Source organism: Labeo rohita, chromosome 16 (genome assembly GCF_022985175.1).
Source record: "Labeo rohita strain BAU-BD-2019 chromosome 16, IGBB_LRoh.1.0, whole genome shotgun sequence".
NCBI classification, from domain to species: domain Eukaryota; kingdom Metazoa; phylum Chordata; class Actinopteri; order Cypriniformes; family Cyprinidae; genus Labeo; species Labeo rohita.
In genome coordinates, this window is record NC_066884.1 from 10,386,396 (window position 1) to 10,406,994 (window position 20,599).

Below are 20,599 nucleotides of genomic sequence, written 5' to 3' on the forward strand. Positions count from 1 at the left end.
ACTTTAAAAGGAGAACTCAACCAAAAATAAAAGACACTACCATTCAAAAGTTTGAAGTCAGTAAGATTTTTGTTTTTAAAAGAAATGATGATATTTATTCACAAAAGAAGCATTAAATCGATCAAAAGTGATAGTAAAGACATTTATAATGCAGCAGCAGATTTCTATTTTAAACAGGGGTTAATTCAGGATAATTGGACCATTTTTCCCCCGTCATCTCAATGACAAAATGCGTCCCAATTTAACCAAATTCAACCTAAATGCTGTTCTTTTGAACCTTCTATTGAAAGAATTCTGGAATAAAAAGTATCATATGTTTCACAAAAATATTAAGCAGAAAACTGTTCTCAATATTGATAAGCTTGTTTCTTAAAGGGGTCCTATTACGCCTTTTCACTTTTTGAATTTTAGTGTCAGTGTGTGGTGTGTATCTTTGAGCATTAAAAAGATCTACAAAGTTACAAATCTCAACTCCACAGGGAGATATTTCGTTTTTTTTTTTTTTAAATCTCTTTTCAAGAACTACAACGAACGGCTCCTTTGGACTACAGTGTTTGTTTTCCGGATTTTATGATGTCACAACGCAGTCTATTAGAATATCTTTAAATTAAATCCCGCCTACGGAAATTTGAATTGTTGGGGGGTGGGTAGGGATGAGATGGAGGATTAGCCTAATTTTAGCGATGCAGCGCCGCAGACTTGTGCAGTGTGTGGTAAGAGATTTATTCATCATACAGTGTAGATAGCTTCACTTATAACGCAAGTGTTTTTTAAAATGCATAGACTTGCACTAGACTAGGCGAGGCCAATCAGTGATGATGTTCTTTGATAATGTTAATGTTAGGCTACGTTCACACTTAGCGTCTTTTTTCAAACTGCCAGCGTCTGTTTTACATTATAATTCTATGGAGTAAACCGTCTTTTCAAAAAAGTCATGAGCGTTTTTTTTAAACGCCACCGCCGGCGTCTTTTTCTGCAGCTCAGAGCGTCTTTTCAAGTTGAAAAAAGTTCAACTTTTCTGAAAAGAACGCCCTACGTCAAGCGCCTTTTTGACAGCTGACCAATGACAAGCGAGTAGCGAGACCTGTCGTTTCCACAACAACAAGAACAGCAAGAAAAATGGAGACGGTGCCGGATGATAAACTTTTATTTTATTGTTGTTAACCGACATTCTCCTCCCCATTAACTTTAAAAACCGACAAGGCTATCGGAGCCGCGCATCGGTTTTTGTTAACATCAACGCCGCTGCGCTTCGGGCGTCCCTTTTTCCAGTCTCGGCTCGCAGATCCTTCCCGATCCCGTCTAAATACTGCCCTATCAAGTAAAGGGCAAAAATGCTAAAAAAATAAATAAATAAATAAATAATAATAATAATAATAATAATAAAACACCAGTGCAAGAGCGAGCTTCCCCTTCTCGAGATTCATACGATTGCAGCTGTTATTATAGCAACAAAAGACGCCCTCGGCTGCAACGCTGCCAGCTTCTTTTTTTACTAAAAAAGTGCCGTTGTCAACATTTTCTTGTCAAAAAAGACGCCAAGTGTGAACATAGCCTTAGGCTGCTTTTAGCTTTATGTTGGAGCTGGTTTCGGGCAATGAAAATAAGTATGTAAAATAATGAAACAAATTAGCATGATAATGTCATGTACTGTAGCATTTTACTTACTCACCCTCCATGCATGTTTTGGGGGTTTAATAAAGGCCTCCTGTAGCGAATCGATGCGTTTTTGTAAGAAAAATATCCATATTTAAAACGTAGGAATCACTTTAATCTAGCTTGCGCTAACTGCTTTGGCAAAGGGGCGAATAGGATAGAACCACCGTTTAAACTGTTCGCCAATCGCAACGCAGTGGGACAGCTAACCAATCACAACACATTTAGTTTTTTGGAAGGCGGGCCTTCATTAAACCCGGAACTAATCAAGCTATTTGTGCCAGCCTGGGAGAAATGTATTGTAATAATGTAAATTATGTTCAAAATAATGCGTTTTTCGATCAGGATACTGGAATGATTTTTGAAGGATCATGTGACACTGAAGACTAGAGTTGGCTGGTGAAAATTCAGCTTCGTCATTCCATTGCCAGGAATAAATTACATTTTCAAATATTAATTTTAAAATTGCAATAATATTTCACAATATTACCTCTAGAAAAAAAAACTAGGGCTGTCAATTGCTTAATCACGATTAATTGCATACAAAATAAAACTTGAAGTTTGCCTAATATGTGTGTGTGTACTGTGTGTAATTATTATGTATATATAAATACAAACATATTCAAGTACAAATAAAAAAAATGTACAAGTATATGTATTAATAATAATTTACTTAATTTTATAATAATTTACTTATATAATTATACATAAAAATATTTTGTACATAAACATATTTCTCTTATATATATATTTTACACAGTACACACACATATATTAGGCAAACTCAAGCTTTTATCGTGTAATCGCAAAATAATTGATTTAAAATGCATTTATTTTATACCAAATATAGTTCAAGTCCACTTTTAACATTTTCTGACATATTGCTTGAAACTTACTGATAGGAAAATTACAAAAAAGTTAAACTTTATTTGGAGTACTTGTGCACAATGCACATTTCTTAATAAAATATGTTTTAATGTCACTATTGATGAAGATTGTATGGTCTTTAAGTACAAAATATTTAAAGTGTACCTAAAGTATACTTGCAATAGTTCCACTTTAACACAAACAAATATAAAGTATATCTTTAGTTGGACTTCATCACTACTTCCACACAATTAAAGTGTATTAAATACAAAATTAGTTGTTCCAATTTAGCAAACTTAAAATATACAATTTTAGCATACTAAAAGTAAAACTGCAAGGTATTTTTATTAAGTACATAATATGTAAATGTATTTGTAGTACTCTTATCATGAAATAAATGTATTTTAAATATATTTAAGTATCTTTATTTTTCACTAGGCACTGTTTATACTGTATTTTGGAGCATTGGTACGTTTTGAATGGTAGTGCAACTCTATGTGGAAAAACAGACCCAAATTTAATTTGTTATTCACTGATCCTCACCTCTAGTGGATCATTGAGTCACTGAAGTGAACTCAAGAACCGAATGAGTCAATCTGTGAATGAATCATCAAGAGCAATTCACATAAACTATTCATCTTGTGTGGAAACAAAACCTTATACATTAAGAAAAAACAAAAACTCATGCATTTGACATATGCATTTGCGTGATTAAACGAAGGCTGAATTTTCATTTCAGGATGAACTATTCCTTTAGGTTATCTAAAGGTTAAAGGTAAAAAAAACCGAAGGGGAAAAAAAATCAGCACCCCTGGGACCTCTCTATAGAGTCTCAGGAAAAGCGATAAATCCCCATCTTCAAAAGACAAGGCATTTATTTTTGCTGAGGTTGCCCCGGCCATGTTTAATGCAACTGAAGTCCATAAATCAATGGTCTTTGTTACCTCACACACTTGTGTGTGCTGCGTTTGTGTGTGTGTGTCATTTTAGCGGCTGAGGTCACGGAAGGGAGAAAGCATTCTACATACAAAATAACTTTTTAGACAGCAAAACAACTTTCAACCACACTTTTTTTGCTTACCGTATTAGTCGGGTCATCTTGTAGTATTGAGTCATACAGCTTATTGGCATCCTCATACCTTCAACAGAGAGATCATGTTTAAGGATAATCAACAGGAACACCGGTCATGTGAAATTAAGTGGTAAGGCTATCAAATAAAGTTCACAGTAACCAACTTTTTGTATACAGAGCGGCTTGTTTCTATAGTGACCGGGACTACGTATCCAAGCGGCAGAAATAAACAGTCATTATAGTACCTCCTCAAATAGCCAGTGTTGTGCGAGGTTTACTAGCTCCACAAAGAGCGTAATCCACAAACGTGATTGCCTGCACTTTGATTTACCTCTAAACAAATCAGCCTGCACTTCCACCACAAATCAGGCATCGTTTCGAAGCGCATTTCGCTTAAAAGCCGTTCCGAGGAGAGACGTCTATGAGTTACAGATGCAAAAAAATAAATAAATACACTCGGGCCCTTCAACCTGAATTGAGGGTTGAGCACCGCATGTTTGAAAAGACGTTATGAATTACCACGCTGATCTCATACAGAATTGAGAGGACAATGCCACAAGCACTTCACTTGTCATGTTGAATGAAAGATGAATTCGAGCTTGTTTTTTTACGAGGGACAACCTGCAAATCTAACTCTGGCGCAGCCAAAGTCGTTTCTTATGATCAAAACCTGTTTCAGCCCACAACCAACAACAGAAGCAGCTCTGGTTCTTATTATCATTGAGCTCCAACGCCACTTCTCTTCTCACATCCACATTAGAGCTCAATCACTCTCTGGCACATCTCACATGGCACCAGCCGCTTTGACTTACTCTATTTATGCAGGATTGAACCATGTGGGAGCGAAGGGGAGAGTTTCATTTAAGCTGAGCGTCTGATGGCAATTAGACCCAAATTTGCAGTTTATTTAATCTGAGCGTGCAGGCGCAATCACTCACAATTACGGAACAACCTCTGGCATAACTGATAAACACGTCAAAGATATGGTGAGCAGACTGAAATAGATCTGAAACGCTGTTGAAACTTTACATTTACATCAGTTTACAACCTTCTTAATTGTTTGCTCAAACACAGAGACGGGACGAATTTCTCTCGGAGAGGAAACGCAGAGCATAGGTACTATGTTTACAGGCCTGCCCGTTTTTGTTTTCCCAACCAGGGAGACAAAAAGAAAAAAAAGCAGAGAGGGACCCCCAGAATAATAGCGGGGAAGACCACTTCCGTTTTCGGAATTCCTCGCTCAGGCAAAAGAGCTACAGGACTACCGAGGGCTGAACCGTTCTCTCCCGCTTTTCCACTTAGCAGAAGGAACGGTGGCTTGCAAAATAAACAGTCTCCCTTCCCACGCATCCTGCCACTTACGTACCAGATCCCCCCCACCTCACCCTACCCTTGTAGCTCATCCAAGGCCGTGGTGTTAAGATGGTGCTGCGGTGTGTCTTACCTCTCCAGAGCCTCCAGCCGCATCCCTGCTAATCGCTTCACTCTGTGACTGTCTGGAAACTGCCTCTTCAGCTCCTGTAGGCAACTCTACGCAAAACACAACAACAATAATGTTGGGGTTGACCATGCGAACATGCAACTTTTCCAAACAGGCTACGTAAACAGGTTTTCCGAACATTCTCTATGGCTGCCTGTTCTAAATACTCACCACTGGTTTAAACCAATATGAGAATCAATAAAAAAAAAGACTTTTTTTGGAATATTAAGATAAAATATTAACATATATTATTTCCTATATACATATACCGTTCAAAAGCATGGGGTCTATAAGATCTTTAAAATGATTTTGAAATAAATCTTTTAAATGTTCAACCAGTGAACTTATTTGTTCACTTTAATTGTTTAATTGTGAGGCAAACAGGGTTCGTACATGTACTATAAAATTAAATTCTAAGACTTTGAAGGACTTTTCAAGCACTGCTTTTTTTATTTTCAAGGACTTCAATCACAGATCTTACTTATGGTTTGATGTTTTCTACTGTTTAAGGTAAAAAAAAAAAAAAAAAAAAAAAAAAAAAAAGATTCACAACACCGCTTTGCAGCCTCGATCTGAATCAAATGATCCACGCTCCTAGGTTCTGATATAAAGCAAAAGATTTACGAACCCACTCTTAAATGATTCGGAATCCATGCTCCTAAGTCCCAATATGAATTATAATTTGTGAGCCATCATTTTAGGTCAGGACTCAATTCACAGAATGATTTAAGAACCCACTCTGAAGTTCAGATTCCTGATACGCACTCTAAATCCCGATCTGAATCAAATGATTCACGTTATGCGAAGTTCTGATCTAAGTCAAATGATCCGCAAACCTGCTGTGAAGTCCTGATCTAAATCAAATGATTCACGATATGTGATTTTAAGGCCCGATCTGAGTGAAATGATTCACAATATGCGATCCGCTTGAATGGTTTTTAAATTGTTTTTTTAAATCATTACAAGAGTCGGCGCCGATAGCTTTGTGGGCAGCGCGCTGACATATGGCGCAGTTGCGCTTCAGGCGTCCCGAGTTCGAATCCCGCCTCGTGGACTTTTCCTGATCCCACCCCCCTCTCTCTCCCCCATTCACTTCCTGTTCTATCTCTACTGTCCTATCAAAGAAAAACTGCAAAATGCCAAAAAAAAAAATCAGAGTAGTTCCAGCTTAAATGACTCAATTGATTTGGTTCACCTGTTCCTTCTTCTTGCATCTTCAGCCATGTTTACACAACACTGCCAGTACTACTACTGGTTTAGCCTAATAGTTTTATGACATTTTTTTTTTTTTTTTTTAATTTAATTGCATGATTTTTGTGTGAAAAGATGTGCTTATAGAAACACTTATTTCATAGATACATTGTCTTTTAATAACTCAAGGATTTTTCGAATACCTCTTCAGGAATATTGCTATTTTCAAGGGTTTTCCAGTACTTAAATTTCAAAAAGTCAAATTCAAGTACTTCAAGCACTTTAAGCACCTTGTACGTATCCTGAGCAAAGCTGAATTTTCAGCAGCTACTACTCCAGCCTTCAGTTTCACAAGATCTTTCAGAAATCATTTTCATATGCTGATTTGATGACATTACTTACTAGTGTCAATGTTAAAAACTTTTTGTAGAATTATCTGATTTATAGAAAGTTCAAAAGAACAGCATTTAGTTGAAATACTGTTTATTGAAATAGTGTTTATTATTTATACTGAACCTAGTTTGTTCTGATGGTTTTTGACTAGAAGAGAGACAAATTTCATGAACAAAATAAAAATCAAAAGAAATACTTAAAAGATTCATGCTTCAGGAGTTGTGATCAATTCATTAAACCTGATACATCAAATATGATTCACAAAAAAAAAAAAAAAAAAATATATTTTGACATATTTCATTTGTCAGGCGTTACAGGGTTAACATCAAAAAATACTGACATATTAAACATGAGCCATGATTATTTTTGCAAAGAATGAATTCATATATTTGTTGCACCACAGTTTGAGTGACTATGCAAAGCCCGCTGGATTATAGAGTACTTGGAAATTATATTACAACTCTCAGGGGCGATGAAATGTGGGCTTCGTACATTTTTTTCATCCACAGCATTTAAAACTTTATAGATCTACTCTAAAAAGTGTGATGTGACTAGTTTGACAACACAATATTACAGCGAAGGTTTCTGCTGACCATAAAATGAAACAGTAACTTTCCTGTCCATGGGTGCCATGATAAACAGGTCGGGGATACAGCTGTGAGGGAAGACGTGAAAAATTGCAAGTGACGTGGGTGAGAATTCAGAGCACTGCACAGCGGGATCCCACAATTCCACACTAGCTACTATAAAAAGCAGAAGCAGGATGCTACTTTTACCAGTTCTTTCCCACTGAGATGAACAGGCCCCTGTTTTTTTCACACACTCATGACTTGGTGAGGAATGGTTACTGTCAAATCCAATATTTTCCTGGTTAAGATGGAAAGTTTGCTCTGTGGCTTAGCCCGACTGACCCATCATGCTCGCAGACGGTTTTTCCCTAGCCACTGGTAAGAACCTCAGAAACTGACTACTGTATGTGTCTCAAGTCAACTAGGAGGATCCAGAACATCCCAGATTGCAAAATGTTGAATTTTCACTGGGCAAAAATCATTTCAAGCTTGGCAAGTAGAGTTTGTCATCCAAGACGTCCATGTCTTTTTTTCTCCAGTCGATACGAAATTATGTTTCTTGAGGAAAACATTTCAGGATTTTTCTAGATATAGTGAACTTCAACTGTGCCCCAAAATTTGAACTTCCAAAATGCAGTTTAAATGCAGCTTCAAATGGCTCTAAATGATCCCAGCCGAGTAAGAAGGGTCTTATCTAGTGAAATGATCTGTCATTTTCAAAACAAAAAGACAATTTATATACTTTTTAACCTCAAATGCTCGCCTTGTCTCGTCTCTGCGATGCACATGTGTAGTCTGTGTAATCCGGGTCAATACAGTTCTGATATGTCGAAAAACTCCCATCTCTTTTTCTTCTTCAACTTCAAAACCATCCTACGCCGCTGTTTTACCTTTTTTTTGTAAAGAGCGTCTTTGCATGTTCACTTTGTAAACACTGGGTCTGTACTTCTGCAGCGATGTAGGACAATTTTGAGGTTGGGGAAGAAAACGAGATGGGAGTTTTTATTGACCTGGATTACAAAGACTACAGAGACAATACAAGGCGAGCATTTGAGGTTAAAAAGTATATAAATGACCGATCGTTTTGGTAGATAAGACCCTTCTTCCTTGGCTGGAATCGTTTAGAGCCCTTTGAAGCTGCATTTACACTGAATTTTGGAAGTTTAAACTTGAAGGCACCATGTGGCACCATTGAAGTCCACTATATGGAGATAATGCCTGAAATGTTTTCCTCAAGAAACATAATTTCTTATCGACTGAAGAAAAAAAGATGTGAACATCTTGGATGACAAGGGGCTGAGTAAATTATCTGTACATTTTTGTTCTGGAATTGAACTTCTCCTATAACAACAAACTGATTGTTCAGCTAATGAAACACCTTTAAAAAAACGTTCCAGTTGACAAAAACCCTATAAAACCAAAAAGTTCCTAGACAGCCTCGTTTTCACGTTAAATTCAGTATAGCATCTAACCTGAAGGTCTATAGATGAGAGAGAGTGCGAGAAAGTTACTTAAAGCAAACTCACCCAGGCCAGATCGTCACGACTGCAGTCCAGCGCCGCAATCATCACCTGCTCGTAAATTATCCAAACTGAACACAGGAGACAAACATAAAATCGCACCGTATTAGGAAATCCATTTTTCACCATAGAAGCAAAGATGACAAATGAACATCGAGTCCATGTGAACTCCTTTCAAGCAAACTGTGACGTTCCTTCTCTGTATCATTAGAAAAGACAATCTTTAGCATCCGTCAGCGACATACTTTGTCTTCGTAATCTCCGGGTGTGGGCGAGCTGGCGGGTTTCATGGAAACGGTCAGGACATTCACGCCACGCCGCCAAACAAAACTAAGATGTTGAATTTTGACAAGAAAACCTTAGCGTATTCATCAGTTTTATGTATCGGTTCAGTCAAACACCGCAAAGGGTGAGCGAATTTCACCCTCTATTCGTCATGACATGCGCTACGTGCTGAAATCGCACAGCTATCGTCATCTCGGCCCAAGAAGTGCGTCGTTACTTTGATAGATTATAGGAATTTAAAATTCCTACAATTAAATGCTTAAGTAATTTCCAAGATGGCAACGTTTAATGTTTAACTGGCAACCGTAACAAAGCGTGTGGCTTTAGCTGCTCTATGTACAATAAAGAAAACTGATTAGGGGGGCTTGGCTAATGGATCCAATTAATGAAATTAATGCTCCATGTCAGACAAGCGTGTTTTGACAAGCATGCCAGAGTCTATCGGCTGAATGATTTCAAACGTGCTAATTGAGAAAGAACAATAAAATCCCACTGAACAAGAAAAAAAACCTGATATGCCAAAACAAACAAACGCCTGGAGTTTTTTGAGCTGTTTTTATGATTCCAAGTCTTGCTTTGATAATTACCATCTTGTTTCACAGCCAATTTAAGAGCTGGTTTCAATAAAAACAAGCTGTGTAAAGTATTTACCCCGCTCTTTAAGGACAGTATGAATCATAATCACAACAAAAAAATATGTTTCTGTAAAAAGACTACATCATGCATCAGTAAAAATAAAACTCAAGGTGCAATCTGTGTGAAGAGTAGAAAACTTTCACTCATCTTTGCTTCATTCTTTCCTTAATTAGATAACAAGCCTATCTGGAAATTTGAAAAGCTTCCTACAGCCACAAAACCATCGTTATTTTTTTTTGTTGTTTGCTCGTATGTGTACACATATTGCAGAAAATGCCTTACTGAGAGCTGTTTGGCAACTTACAGCTTGGATCTTTCATTGTTGTTTGCTAAGATTTCTCAAAAAGTGGTGTTGTTCTCTTACGAAACAGCCAAAAGAGGTTTAATAGTGGTCATCTGAGATTACATGTGGTTTTAAAATAACAACATAGATGAAGAAAAAAACAAAAAGGCCTAAATTCGATTTGTGTAGAAAAAGAGCTCAATTTCTCCAATTGGTAAACCAAAATTGTCAACTATAGGAGTGAGTTTTAGAGCCAGTATGAAGGACTGGATCACCTCTGAGATAATGATTTTAGCTGAAGAGATTTTTGGCTTTAGTGGCTATGTTTGACAACACGATTGCAGGACTTCATCTGCTTGTCTAGCTTAGAAACCCATAACTGACCAAAGCAAATAAATATTAGGCCATCTCAAATGTTTCTCCTGTTTCCACTATAACCTCACTTCAATGTCAAAAGGAAAGCTGAAAAAAAGTCTTTCTGTTATCGGATCTTTAAGGACAAATCAAGACTGGGGAAAGAAAAGGGAATTCGTGCGCTTTTCCACCTTCTGCAATAGTCATATTCAAGCGGTCAGACGCTCGAGAGACAATACTTTTGTTAAAGAAAAAATATGCTAGTTTCCCCTGGTTTTGGGATACAAATCCAATGCCAAAAAATATCAGCTTTTGAAACAATGTGCAAATTAGTGGAACATTGGTGGATACTTCAGCCAAAAAATAAAAAAATAAAAGCACCATATTTAATGTTGACATTTGCCATAAACTGCTTATTTTGAAAATCTTGTCTGAAGAAAAATAAAGGTTAATGTCTTCCGCCACTGAACTTTTATTGCCCCCGACTGTTCTACAAACCGCAAAACCTTAACTAGTCACTTAGTGAGGTTTATCTATATATATTTTTATTGAACAAAAATCTAAGTTTTTAGTGGCAGTAGTTTAAAGAGTGAATTTAGAGACAACTTCTCAGAGAGTGTTTTATCTCACATTTTAATAGTAAACCCTTTCCGAGAAGTTGCACTCTAAATTCACTCCCCCTTTAAATCACCGCCGCTACAGCCATCAAAGCACTGCTTTTGTAACAAACTCGCTGGCTTTAATAAATTTCAAGACAATTACTGTCAGACTTCAGATCGCCTGCTGTGGGAAATGTTCCTATTATTTGTCTAATGGGAATATAACCTCAGTGTTTTGTGAGGACTATGATTGTTCCACGCAATAAAATGTTATAGTAATTCAGTATATTTATTTGTTAAATATCTGCCAGTTCTTCCATTGAAGAGATGCGCTTAGTGTCCATATGTGCATAAGAAATGCATCTGATCAATGCCAGGCAGACATCCCACTAAACCGGATCTAATTATAAAAGCCATTAAGTTTATAATGAACTCTATAAAAAGTTATAAAGACTAAAGGTTATTTGTGCTTTAGAACTTTGCTTTTGTTTACTGTAAATGTACTTACTGTCATCTCCCAGTTTAGATGCGTGCTCATTAATCAGCTCTTCACCGACATCCACAATCTGCTCACTGTTCCTGTAATTCTCTTCTCTCCACTTACGGAGTTTGTCACGCATCTCTGAAATGCAATAAAGAAACACATTAGTCCTTGGCTGAAGCTTTATCACCAATTTATTTTCATCATCAAATATTTATTGTGAATATAATGCATTTTCTATATTCATCCTCCTACTTTTTGTTTTTTAAAAAAGTGCTGCTTTAGCTTGACACGTTTCCTGACTAGTTTTAGGACAGCCTATATGTGACCCTGGACCACAAAACCAGTCTTAAGTCGCTGGGGTTTATTTGTAGCAATAGTTAAAAATACATTGTATGGGTCAAAATTATTGATTTATCTTTAATGGCAAAAATCATTAGGAAATTAAGTAAAAATCATGTTCCATTAAGATATTTTGTAAAATTCCTGCTGTAAATGTATGAAAACTTAATTTTTGATTAGTAATATACATTGTTAAGAACATTATCTGAAGAACTTTAAAGGTGATTTTCTCAATATTTTGATTTTTTTGCACCCTCAGATTCCTGATTTTTAAATAGTTGTATCTCGGCCAAATATTGCCCTATTCTAACAAACAATACATCAATGAAAAGCTTATTTATTCAGCTTTCATATCATGTATAAATCTCAATTTTGAAAAAAATTACCCTTATGACTGGTTTTGTGATCCAGGGTCACATATAAGAAAAATACAACACCCTGATAATGACAGTACTTTCTAAAAAGTGTCAAACAGATAAAAGGTCAAAACTAAAATCACATAAAGTGGGGTACAAAGGTCTGAGAGCACAAATTATGCGTTATGCATGTTTGAAAATAATCAAATCATAAAAAATAAAGCAAAAAGTAACATCATAATGTCTTAGTATTTCAAATCCTTGTTCTGCTTTAGAGCACTCCAGCACAATTTGAGAAATCAAGTTATGACCAAAGAGTAAATCAACTCATACCAGTTATTAATTAATCAGTGACGGTTAATCTAAACTTGTAGATCATTGCACTGAATTAGGATGTCTGATTTATGGTAACAAAAGAGTGTCATCATAAAAATAACGGGAAATGATGATCACCTCAAGTGAACTGAATCATTCTTTATTGTCTGACTGTACGTGAACAAGATATTCAAGTCATTAAAATCACATCTGATCTTTGCACATCCTCAAATCCACAAGGGATTCACCATAAACAGACCAGACAGACATAAAAAGATTTAAATTAATAATCCTCTTATGTCTGAACGTTATCATTTACATAAAGCACAAGTTAACAGTTAAACACACAGTGAACATGTTCAGTGTAACATCTTGTATGAGCATAAAATTATATTTTTGTAGAATAAAGGTTGTGTTACTAAGCTGTGCCTCACAAGCTAACTGGCTACCTAGATAGCATGTTGTCTTTAATGAAAAGCACAACAAATGAGGTACTTAGTTCGTAAACCCGCACAAAATGAACAGCTCAGGCACTGAAAGAATTGCTTTAGACAGATACTGAATCTTTTAATAGCCGGTGTTAACGAAAACAAAGTCATTTACCTTCCCAACTGACATCGTAGAGCTCCGATATAGACGACATGTTTTCCTAGCTCCGCCCCTTGTGAGCTGATTGGTGGATGGCTGTGACGTCGTCGGATAACGCTGCGAAAAGGGTCAATGAAGGGCAAAAAGCACAATCCAAGCATTTTTTCTTTTTGCTAGGATTTTATTTTTAAAAACCTGCATTTATATAATATTTTGCCAAAATCACAAAAGTTATTTATAAGATGATGGACCACTTCAACAGCAAAATTTTAAATAAATAAATCCAAATTTACCAATGACATAATAATTTATTAGTATTTAATTATTAATAAATAGAAAAGGTAAATAATAATTATAACAATTCAGTAATGTATTTTTCTCCATTTTATGAACTAAATAATGTGGATTCAGCAATAAAAGATAGGCTTTATCTATCTTTGGAGCAAAGTATATTGAATTCATACGGTTTAGTCTGTTTTATTACCATAGAAAGTCTTTGTAGCATTTCTAAAGGTTATTGTGGTTTTATATGCTGTGTGTATTTTCTCTCTCTCTCTGTGCTCAATTGGTCTCTTAGGAGCTGTGGATCTGGCTCAGCGTGTGATTTACTCTGCTGTGTCTACCACACAGTGCATTCACCAAGTGGACTCAGCACATGCTTGTTTATAGTAGCACAACCTAAACTTGATGTCATTCCTATTGTGGCTGCTTGTACATCGCACAGTTTAACCGAGATTTGTTTCCTAAAGGACACTGCTAACGTAGTGGTGACTAAAAGGGCACCTAGAAAATGTCATCCAAAAAAAGAAAAAAAGAACTTGTGCGGTTCCTCGTGCTCCTCTCAGCTCTTCTGACTTGTGGACTTGAAATTTCCAGGCCTCCTGGATGGCAGTCACTTGATATGTGGATAAGGATTTTTGCTGGAAAGCTAAAACAACCACATTAAAAACAAGCCAGCGCTAGCTGTTGGGCAGTGTTGGAAAATCGCTAAAAGTCATTGCCACTTACACTACTGTTTAAAAGGGCTGATGAATATTTTTTTTCTTTTAAAGAAGTTGTATTTAGCAATGATGCATTTAAGTGACAGTGTAGACATTTGTAATGTTTATAAATAATTATGTTTCAAATAAATCTTGTTCTTTTGACATTTGTATTCATCAAAGAAAACATAATGGTTTCCACACAAATGTTTAGCAGTACAACTCCTTTCAACATTTTTCATAATAAAAATAATAAATGTTAATAAATTACATTTTAAAATATTCAAAATTGAAAATAGTTGTAATAATACTTTCCTACATTATTGTTTACATTGTATCTTTGATCAAATAAATTCAGTCTTGGTGAGGGATTTTTAAAGGGGTCCTATTATGCTCTTTTACAAAGTCTTGATTTTGTTTTGGGGGTGTACTAGAACATGCTTTCATGCTTGATGGTTCGAAAAACGCATTATTTTTAACATAATTTATATTATTACAATACATTTCTCCCAGCCTGGCACAAAAGGCTCGATAAGTTCTGGGTTTAATGAAGGCCCGCCTTCCAAAAAACGAAATGTGTTGTGATTGGTTAGCTGTCCCACTGCGTTGTGATTGGCGAACAGCTTAGACGGTGTTTCAGTACTGCCACGCCTCTTGTCAAAGAAGCAAGTTCCGTGTACAACTGTTAGTGCAAGCTAGATTAAAGTGATTCTTACATTTTAAATATGGATATTTTCCTAACAAAAACGCATCAATTCACTACAGTCCTTTATTAACCTGTCTGCGGCACGTTACTGCTCTGAAGTGACCATTGACTCTAGTCAATGCTTGTGTTTATACCCGCTGCACTGCGAATCGTTGAAGCGTTTCTCCGCGCTGCATTGCTAAAGTTAGGCTAATCCCCCACCTCGTCCTTACACACCCCTCAACAATTAAAATTTCTGTGGGCGGGATTTATTTAATGATATTTTAATGGGCTGCATTGGGGCATCATTTCATGCGGAAAACAAACGCTGTAGTCCAAAGGAGCCATTCGTTGTAGTTCTTGAAAAGGGATTTTTTTAAAAAAAAAAATGAAATATCTCCTTTTGGAGTGGACTTTGAGATTTGTAACTTTGTAGATCTTTTTTATGCCCAAAGATACACACCACACACTAAAGTTTTGACTAAAGTTCAAAAAGTGAAAAAGCATAATAGCACCCCTTTAAAGACTGACACGGAAGAGAAGAAATTGTTGAAACAAGTTGTTATTTTTGTTTTATTTGCACACAATGTATTCTCGTAGCTTCATAAAATTAAGCTTTAACCACTAATGTCACATTGACTATTTTAACAATGTCCTTACTAGCCTTCTGGGCCTTGAATGTGTCAGTTGCATTGCTGTCTATGCAGGGTTAGAAAGCTGTAAGATTTAATCAAAAATATCTTAATTTGTGTTCCAAAGATGAAGGAAAGTCTTAAAGGTTTGTAACAACATGAGGGTGAGTAATTAATGACAGAATTTTAATTTTTTGGGGAACTATCTCTTTAAGTATATAATCAAACATGTTCATCTAAACCAACCTCTCATATATGTACCTTTGGAAAGTCCAGTTCATTGTTGAATTGATTTATCCAAAAGGTTTTTCTCTCCTATATATATTGTTGGAAAGAGAAAGTCAGATTTAATCTAGTGAATTGGTATGTTCAGATGATTAATTTAAATGAACAAATTCACAAAAATGATTCACCAATCTGACTCCCTGAACGATGTACTGTTAAAGACTCTATATGCTATGTAAATTAGGCTGTTTTTGCCACATACAGCATGCACACATAAATTAGTATGTACATTTTTGAGGTTATCAAGTGTAATACTCTCACCCTAACTGAAGTTGTTCATTCATTCAAAACCCAGCAACAGATCCTTTCTTCCAAATATGACATATACAATCGAGTGAAACAGATTATCAAAAAGGAACTGCAGGGTCTTTGTTCAATCCATTGTTGGTTGAAAGGGTAATTGGTAGGGTTGGGTAAAAAATATTGATTTCTCGATTCCTATTTTTACGAAACAATATTGATTCTTAAATCCCAAGCATCAGTAAGTCTAGCCTGTTTTCAGCTAATTAACAGAATATTCTAGTATGTTAAAAATAAATAAATAAATAAAAGTACAACTTATCGAAATCTGTATCCTGTCTCGTGTAATCGCTCAATCAATGGTTCAACTGTGGAAAGCTGTCAAAATAATGCCCTTATTGTAAATAAGGTCACTTAACGTCACATTTACCTCAGAAAAAACATATTCAGTGACCATAAACCCGTTAGTCAGCTAGAAAAATTAACTCTGTGAGGAGCATTTTGCTAAATAGGGGAGAGTGGGGTAAGTTGAGCCACCCCGAGTATCTTAGCAACTGTACACTTTTACTGTCATGTGACCATGTATTTTGGAATCACACATCATTTCTGCCAGACTGAGAAAAAGAGAGACACAGATTTAATGTTAAATAATTAAATAATTTAATGTTAAAAAAAATAAGTAAAAAATGGCTCATCAACAGCTTCGAACACGGCTCAACCAATCAGAATCAAGGACAGAAACTATCTGTTTTATAAAATAAGATCGATAACATACATTTAGAAAATAATAATGAAAAAAAAAACAGTTTCATGCTGACTTTAAGCACCGATTGCTGACCTTTGTGTCAGACCAGTTCAGGTAAAAGACACTCATGTTCACAGGTCCTACAAGCTCTTCACTAGCATCAAATTGATTTACAATTGTTTCTACGGGAAGTGAGGAAAAAGGTAACACATGCTTTGTGTTTACTTTGGAGCTCAGCTTTTGCCAGAAGTGTCACCATAAGCAGAGATCAATAACAGCCATTTGAAAACCGAAATTGTGCTGCTTAACTACTGTGTGCATAGTTTTCCGTGCCTTTGGAGCACCACATGTAGACCTGTGTTTCCCCTCATATGCCTGATTCCACAGAAAGAAGGCATTCACTGAAATACTCTGTTCAGACATTTTATTTTGATTTCTGACAGAAGTAGTCAAGGCTACTGATCTCTGACACAAGCAGTTCTAAAGACGCAATTTGCAGCAATGGGTGAGGTGTTCTGCGGCTTTAAACAACCGCTGCGCTTTTCCAGTCTTTTTTTTTAAGCAATATCTTCCAATTACAGAAAATGAAGGCAGATGCCATTTACAACAGTATTTGCTTTGAAAGCAAATCTCGACCCTAGTCTGACAGGATCGCTTTCAATCTTAGACAAATCATACACATGACTTCAACTGTGTGCCTGCTTTGTTGTAATGAAACTTCTTCCATGACACCTTTGACCTCTAGACCTGGTCGTTGTGGTAAATTGCAATTATTAAGTAAGACATTTTCTTTCTCACTTTCTTTATTGGCTCCAGCACACACACACACATACATACAAAGACACTAATAAGTGTGTCACACACCTCCTGTTCCGGTGCCAAGAATAATAGTCAACTCTCAACTGGTCCTGTGACATAAAACCTGGTCTAAAATGGTAGAACGTCTGTCAGCACATGCACAGGATTACATGCTGCTGGACTGAGTTTATGGATGTCATTCTTTCTCATTAAATTAAATTCAAAATGGGTTTCAAATGACCCTACACTGTGAAAATGAAAATGGGCAGTTGTTACCCTTAAGAGTTATTTCTTCCTGATGTGACTCTCAATGGCTTTCATTGATGTAACCCAGAGTATTCTGGTTGAATCAGTCATTTTAGATATATTTAACTTGAATATCATTCATTTAAATATTAAACAAAAATAGGCATTCAATTATCAATTTAATAAACGTTCTACACAAATTAAATGCCTTTTAATTAGTTTAATAATATGTGCTTTATTTAATTTTTGGTGAGATTTTTATATGGTGAGCAAAGTGCACTTCTGAAACATAAATGTGACATAAAATTTTAAAAGACAAAATGGCACACACAGTCCTTAACACTTGGTACAGAAAACATGACAAAGGTGAATAAGACATAAAATAAAATACTTTTTGGTGGTTATATTGTTTATATAAATTGAATTTATATATAGCTTAGGCCGATAATGATCATTATAACTTCTTATGTGATTGAAATGTTAAAAATTCAAAATAAATAAATAGAAAAAAAATTGATTAAAAAAAAGCTTCACCTTTTGTGACATTAAATTTTAAAAGACAAAACGGTACACGGAATCCTCAACATTTAAACACATAAAATGTGACTAAAAAAGGGTGAATAGGACAAAAAAATTAAATAAAATAAAAATCCATTGTATTACTTTTTTGTGGTTATATTATTTATATAAATTAAATGTATATATAGTTCAGGCTGATAATGATCATTATAATAACTGCTCATTTGACTTTTAAAAAGTCAGTTGTTAGAAATGTTGTTAGAAACTCAAAATACGTAAGCCCTAAATTGCAAATCTTCTGAAATTAAAATTAGTACTTGGGGAAAAAAAGGTTTTAAATTTTAAACATTGCTTGTGACAAACTAGACATATGTTAACATGAATATGCTTGTCTTGATTTGTGATATCTCCCCAAAAGTTAGCGGCACATTTACAGATGATGTGATTGGGAAAAAAAACAAAGGCCTGTTGAAAAGCTATTGCATTGTCTCTCTACACTCCAACATGTGCTCTAAAGCTGTAAAACCACAACCAAAGAGCACCTCATTTAAGCTGACAGCCTGGAAACCTTTTTCCTGTTGTGAAATACTTTTCAAGCTCGCGACGCTGCACATTATTCGCCGTCCTCAATTGGAACTCATTTCGTTGAGCAAAACGCTTCCTGCGAGTGAATGGGTCACGCCTCAGTTGCCCTCAATATGTGGGGGCAATAGAGCATGACCCACAACTCACCCATGCCACTGTCACTCCTTGGACTCGGTTCGTAACATCTATAAAGACGTTTTAGAGTCTTCCCATGTGTCTGCTAGGGCTTGGCAAAGCACAGCCACATCAGAAACAACACAGGACACCTACTGTAGCAACGCCAATACAAAGGAATGACTGTTGTCACCAGTTCTGTAAACAGTAAGCACAATTACGAGAAACCGCTGGAAATACAGCTTGTTTTTATAGCACGTCTGTAATTTCCTCAACTTTACTCTGGCGGTGAAGAGCAGCCGAAGCACAATGATTTCACAAGACCACTGCTTGATTCTCCACAGAAATAGGTCTTCCCAAACTTGCAGGATCCAAAGTAGCGGTGGTCTGGCCCTTCTCTGCTATTGTTGCAACTGAAGACGTCTACGTCCTCAGGGGGTCAGCAATCATTTGAGGTTTTGGTGCATTAAAAAAAAAAAGCAAAGTTACTGCCATTTCAATTTCATTTTTAGTTACTTCATATTTGCCTCATCCTTGTTATTTACCCAGACAGGACCATTTAGGCTTGTAACCAAATTCATCTTCTTTTTCTTAGTGTTATGGTTAAACCCAACCCATGTTTTTTTTTAATCACAGGTTTTTCACATATCAAGGTTTTGCTAAACGTGTTTAATACAGATTAATCAATACACTAGCTATCAGTTTTTGCTCATTGAAATTTGTATATATAAATAAATTAAGAGTATTTTGGTTTTGGGGTTAGGGTTTTTGGTTTGGAGTCTGTACAAATGTGTTTTTATGTTTTTGAAAGAAATCTCACCAAAGCTTCATTTATTTCTGTAACATTGTGAAATATAATTACAATTTAAATAACTACTAGTTTAATATATTGTAAAAAGCAATTTATTCCTGTGATGGCAAAACTCCAGTTTCGAGTGTCACGGGATCCTTTTCTCTTCTGTAAAACACTTTGTAAACACTGTTTAGGTGCTATAAAAATAAATCTTTACTCAGTAACTTCAGAAAACATTTAAATTTGCAGATTTGGTGCTCATGAGGCATTTCTTCTTATTATCAATATTGCTTAATATTTCTGTGGAAAACCTTTTCAGGATTTATGAATAGAAAGTTTTTTTTTTATTCTTTACTGACATTTTTGGTCAATTGAATGCATCCTTGCTGAATAAAATAATTTCTTAAAAATAAACAAATAAATGGTAGTGCATCAAATCCAAAATGATCTTATTTATTTAGCCATTGTTTTAGCAAACAGTTTGTTGAAAAAATCATCCTGAATATATATATATATCTGTATATCACATTACGTAACTAAATGGGATGAAAATTATGTTAAGATTTATAGTTTAAGACAACATGAACAAACATTGGACATTTTGTTCACAAAATAAAATAATTATGGCTGGCAATTCAACAATAGCAGAAATGCAATTTAATTGTACAATTAGTTGATAGTAAATATAAATATTAAACAAGAATAATAAAATGCACTTCATTACTTAATTTTTTATGAATACAGGTTTCCTTCAATCACAGTTTTACACAAGCACTCAAATGCATTTGCACGTCCAGAAAAACATTATTGGACACGCCACTTTTCCATTAAATCATTAAAACGTTTAAAATGTAGTCTTGACTTGAATTCTCAGAGCAAGCAATTGTGTTCTGGCTTACATGTGCGGTGCAGATGTTGTTTCACTGTGCTCGGTGCAATGGGAGGTTCTGTGTGAGTTTGCATTGTTTGCTCACCCCCTTGGCTCTTCAG

The 20,599-nt window shown here is 35.6% G+C and overlaps 1 protein-coding gene across 1 annotated transcript in view; it reads right to left on the minus strand.

The window, feature by feature from the left end:
• Positions 1 to 13,096, minus strand: part of emc2 (ER membrane protein complex subunit 2) — a 43,426-nt gene extending 30,330 nt beyond the window's left edge. Inside the window, exons 1-5 of the mRNA XM_051131744.1 lie at positions 13,003 to 13,096; positions 11,414 to 11,527; positions 8,755 to 8,819; positions 5,040 to 5,125; positions 3,605 to 3,662 (exon numbers count right to left, since the gene is read on the minus strand). Coding sequence (XP_050987701.1) covers positions 3,605 to 3,662; positions 5,040 to 5,125; positions 8,755 to 8,819; positions 11,414 to 11,527; positions 13,003 to 13,042 — 363 coding nt within the window. The 5' untranslated portion in view covers positions 13,043 to 13,096. The remainder of the gene's footprint in view (positions 1 to 3,604; positions 3,663 to 5,039; positions 5,126 to 8,754; positions 8,820 to 11,413; positions 11,528 to 13,002) is intronic.
• Positions 13,097 to 20,599: the final 7,503 nt, after the last annotated feature.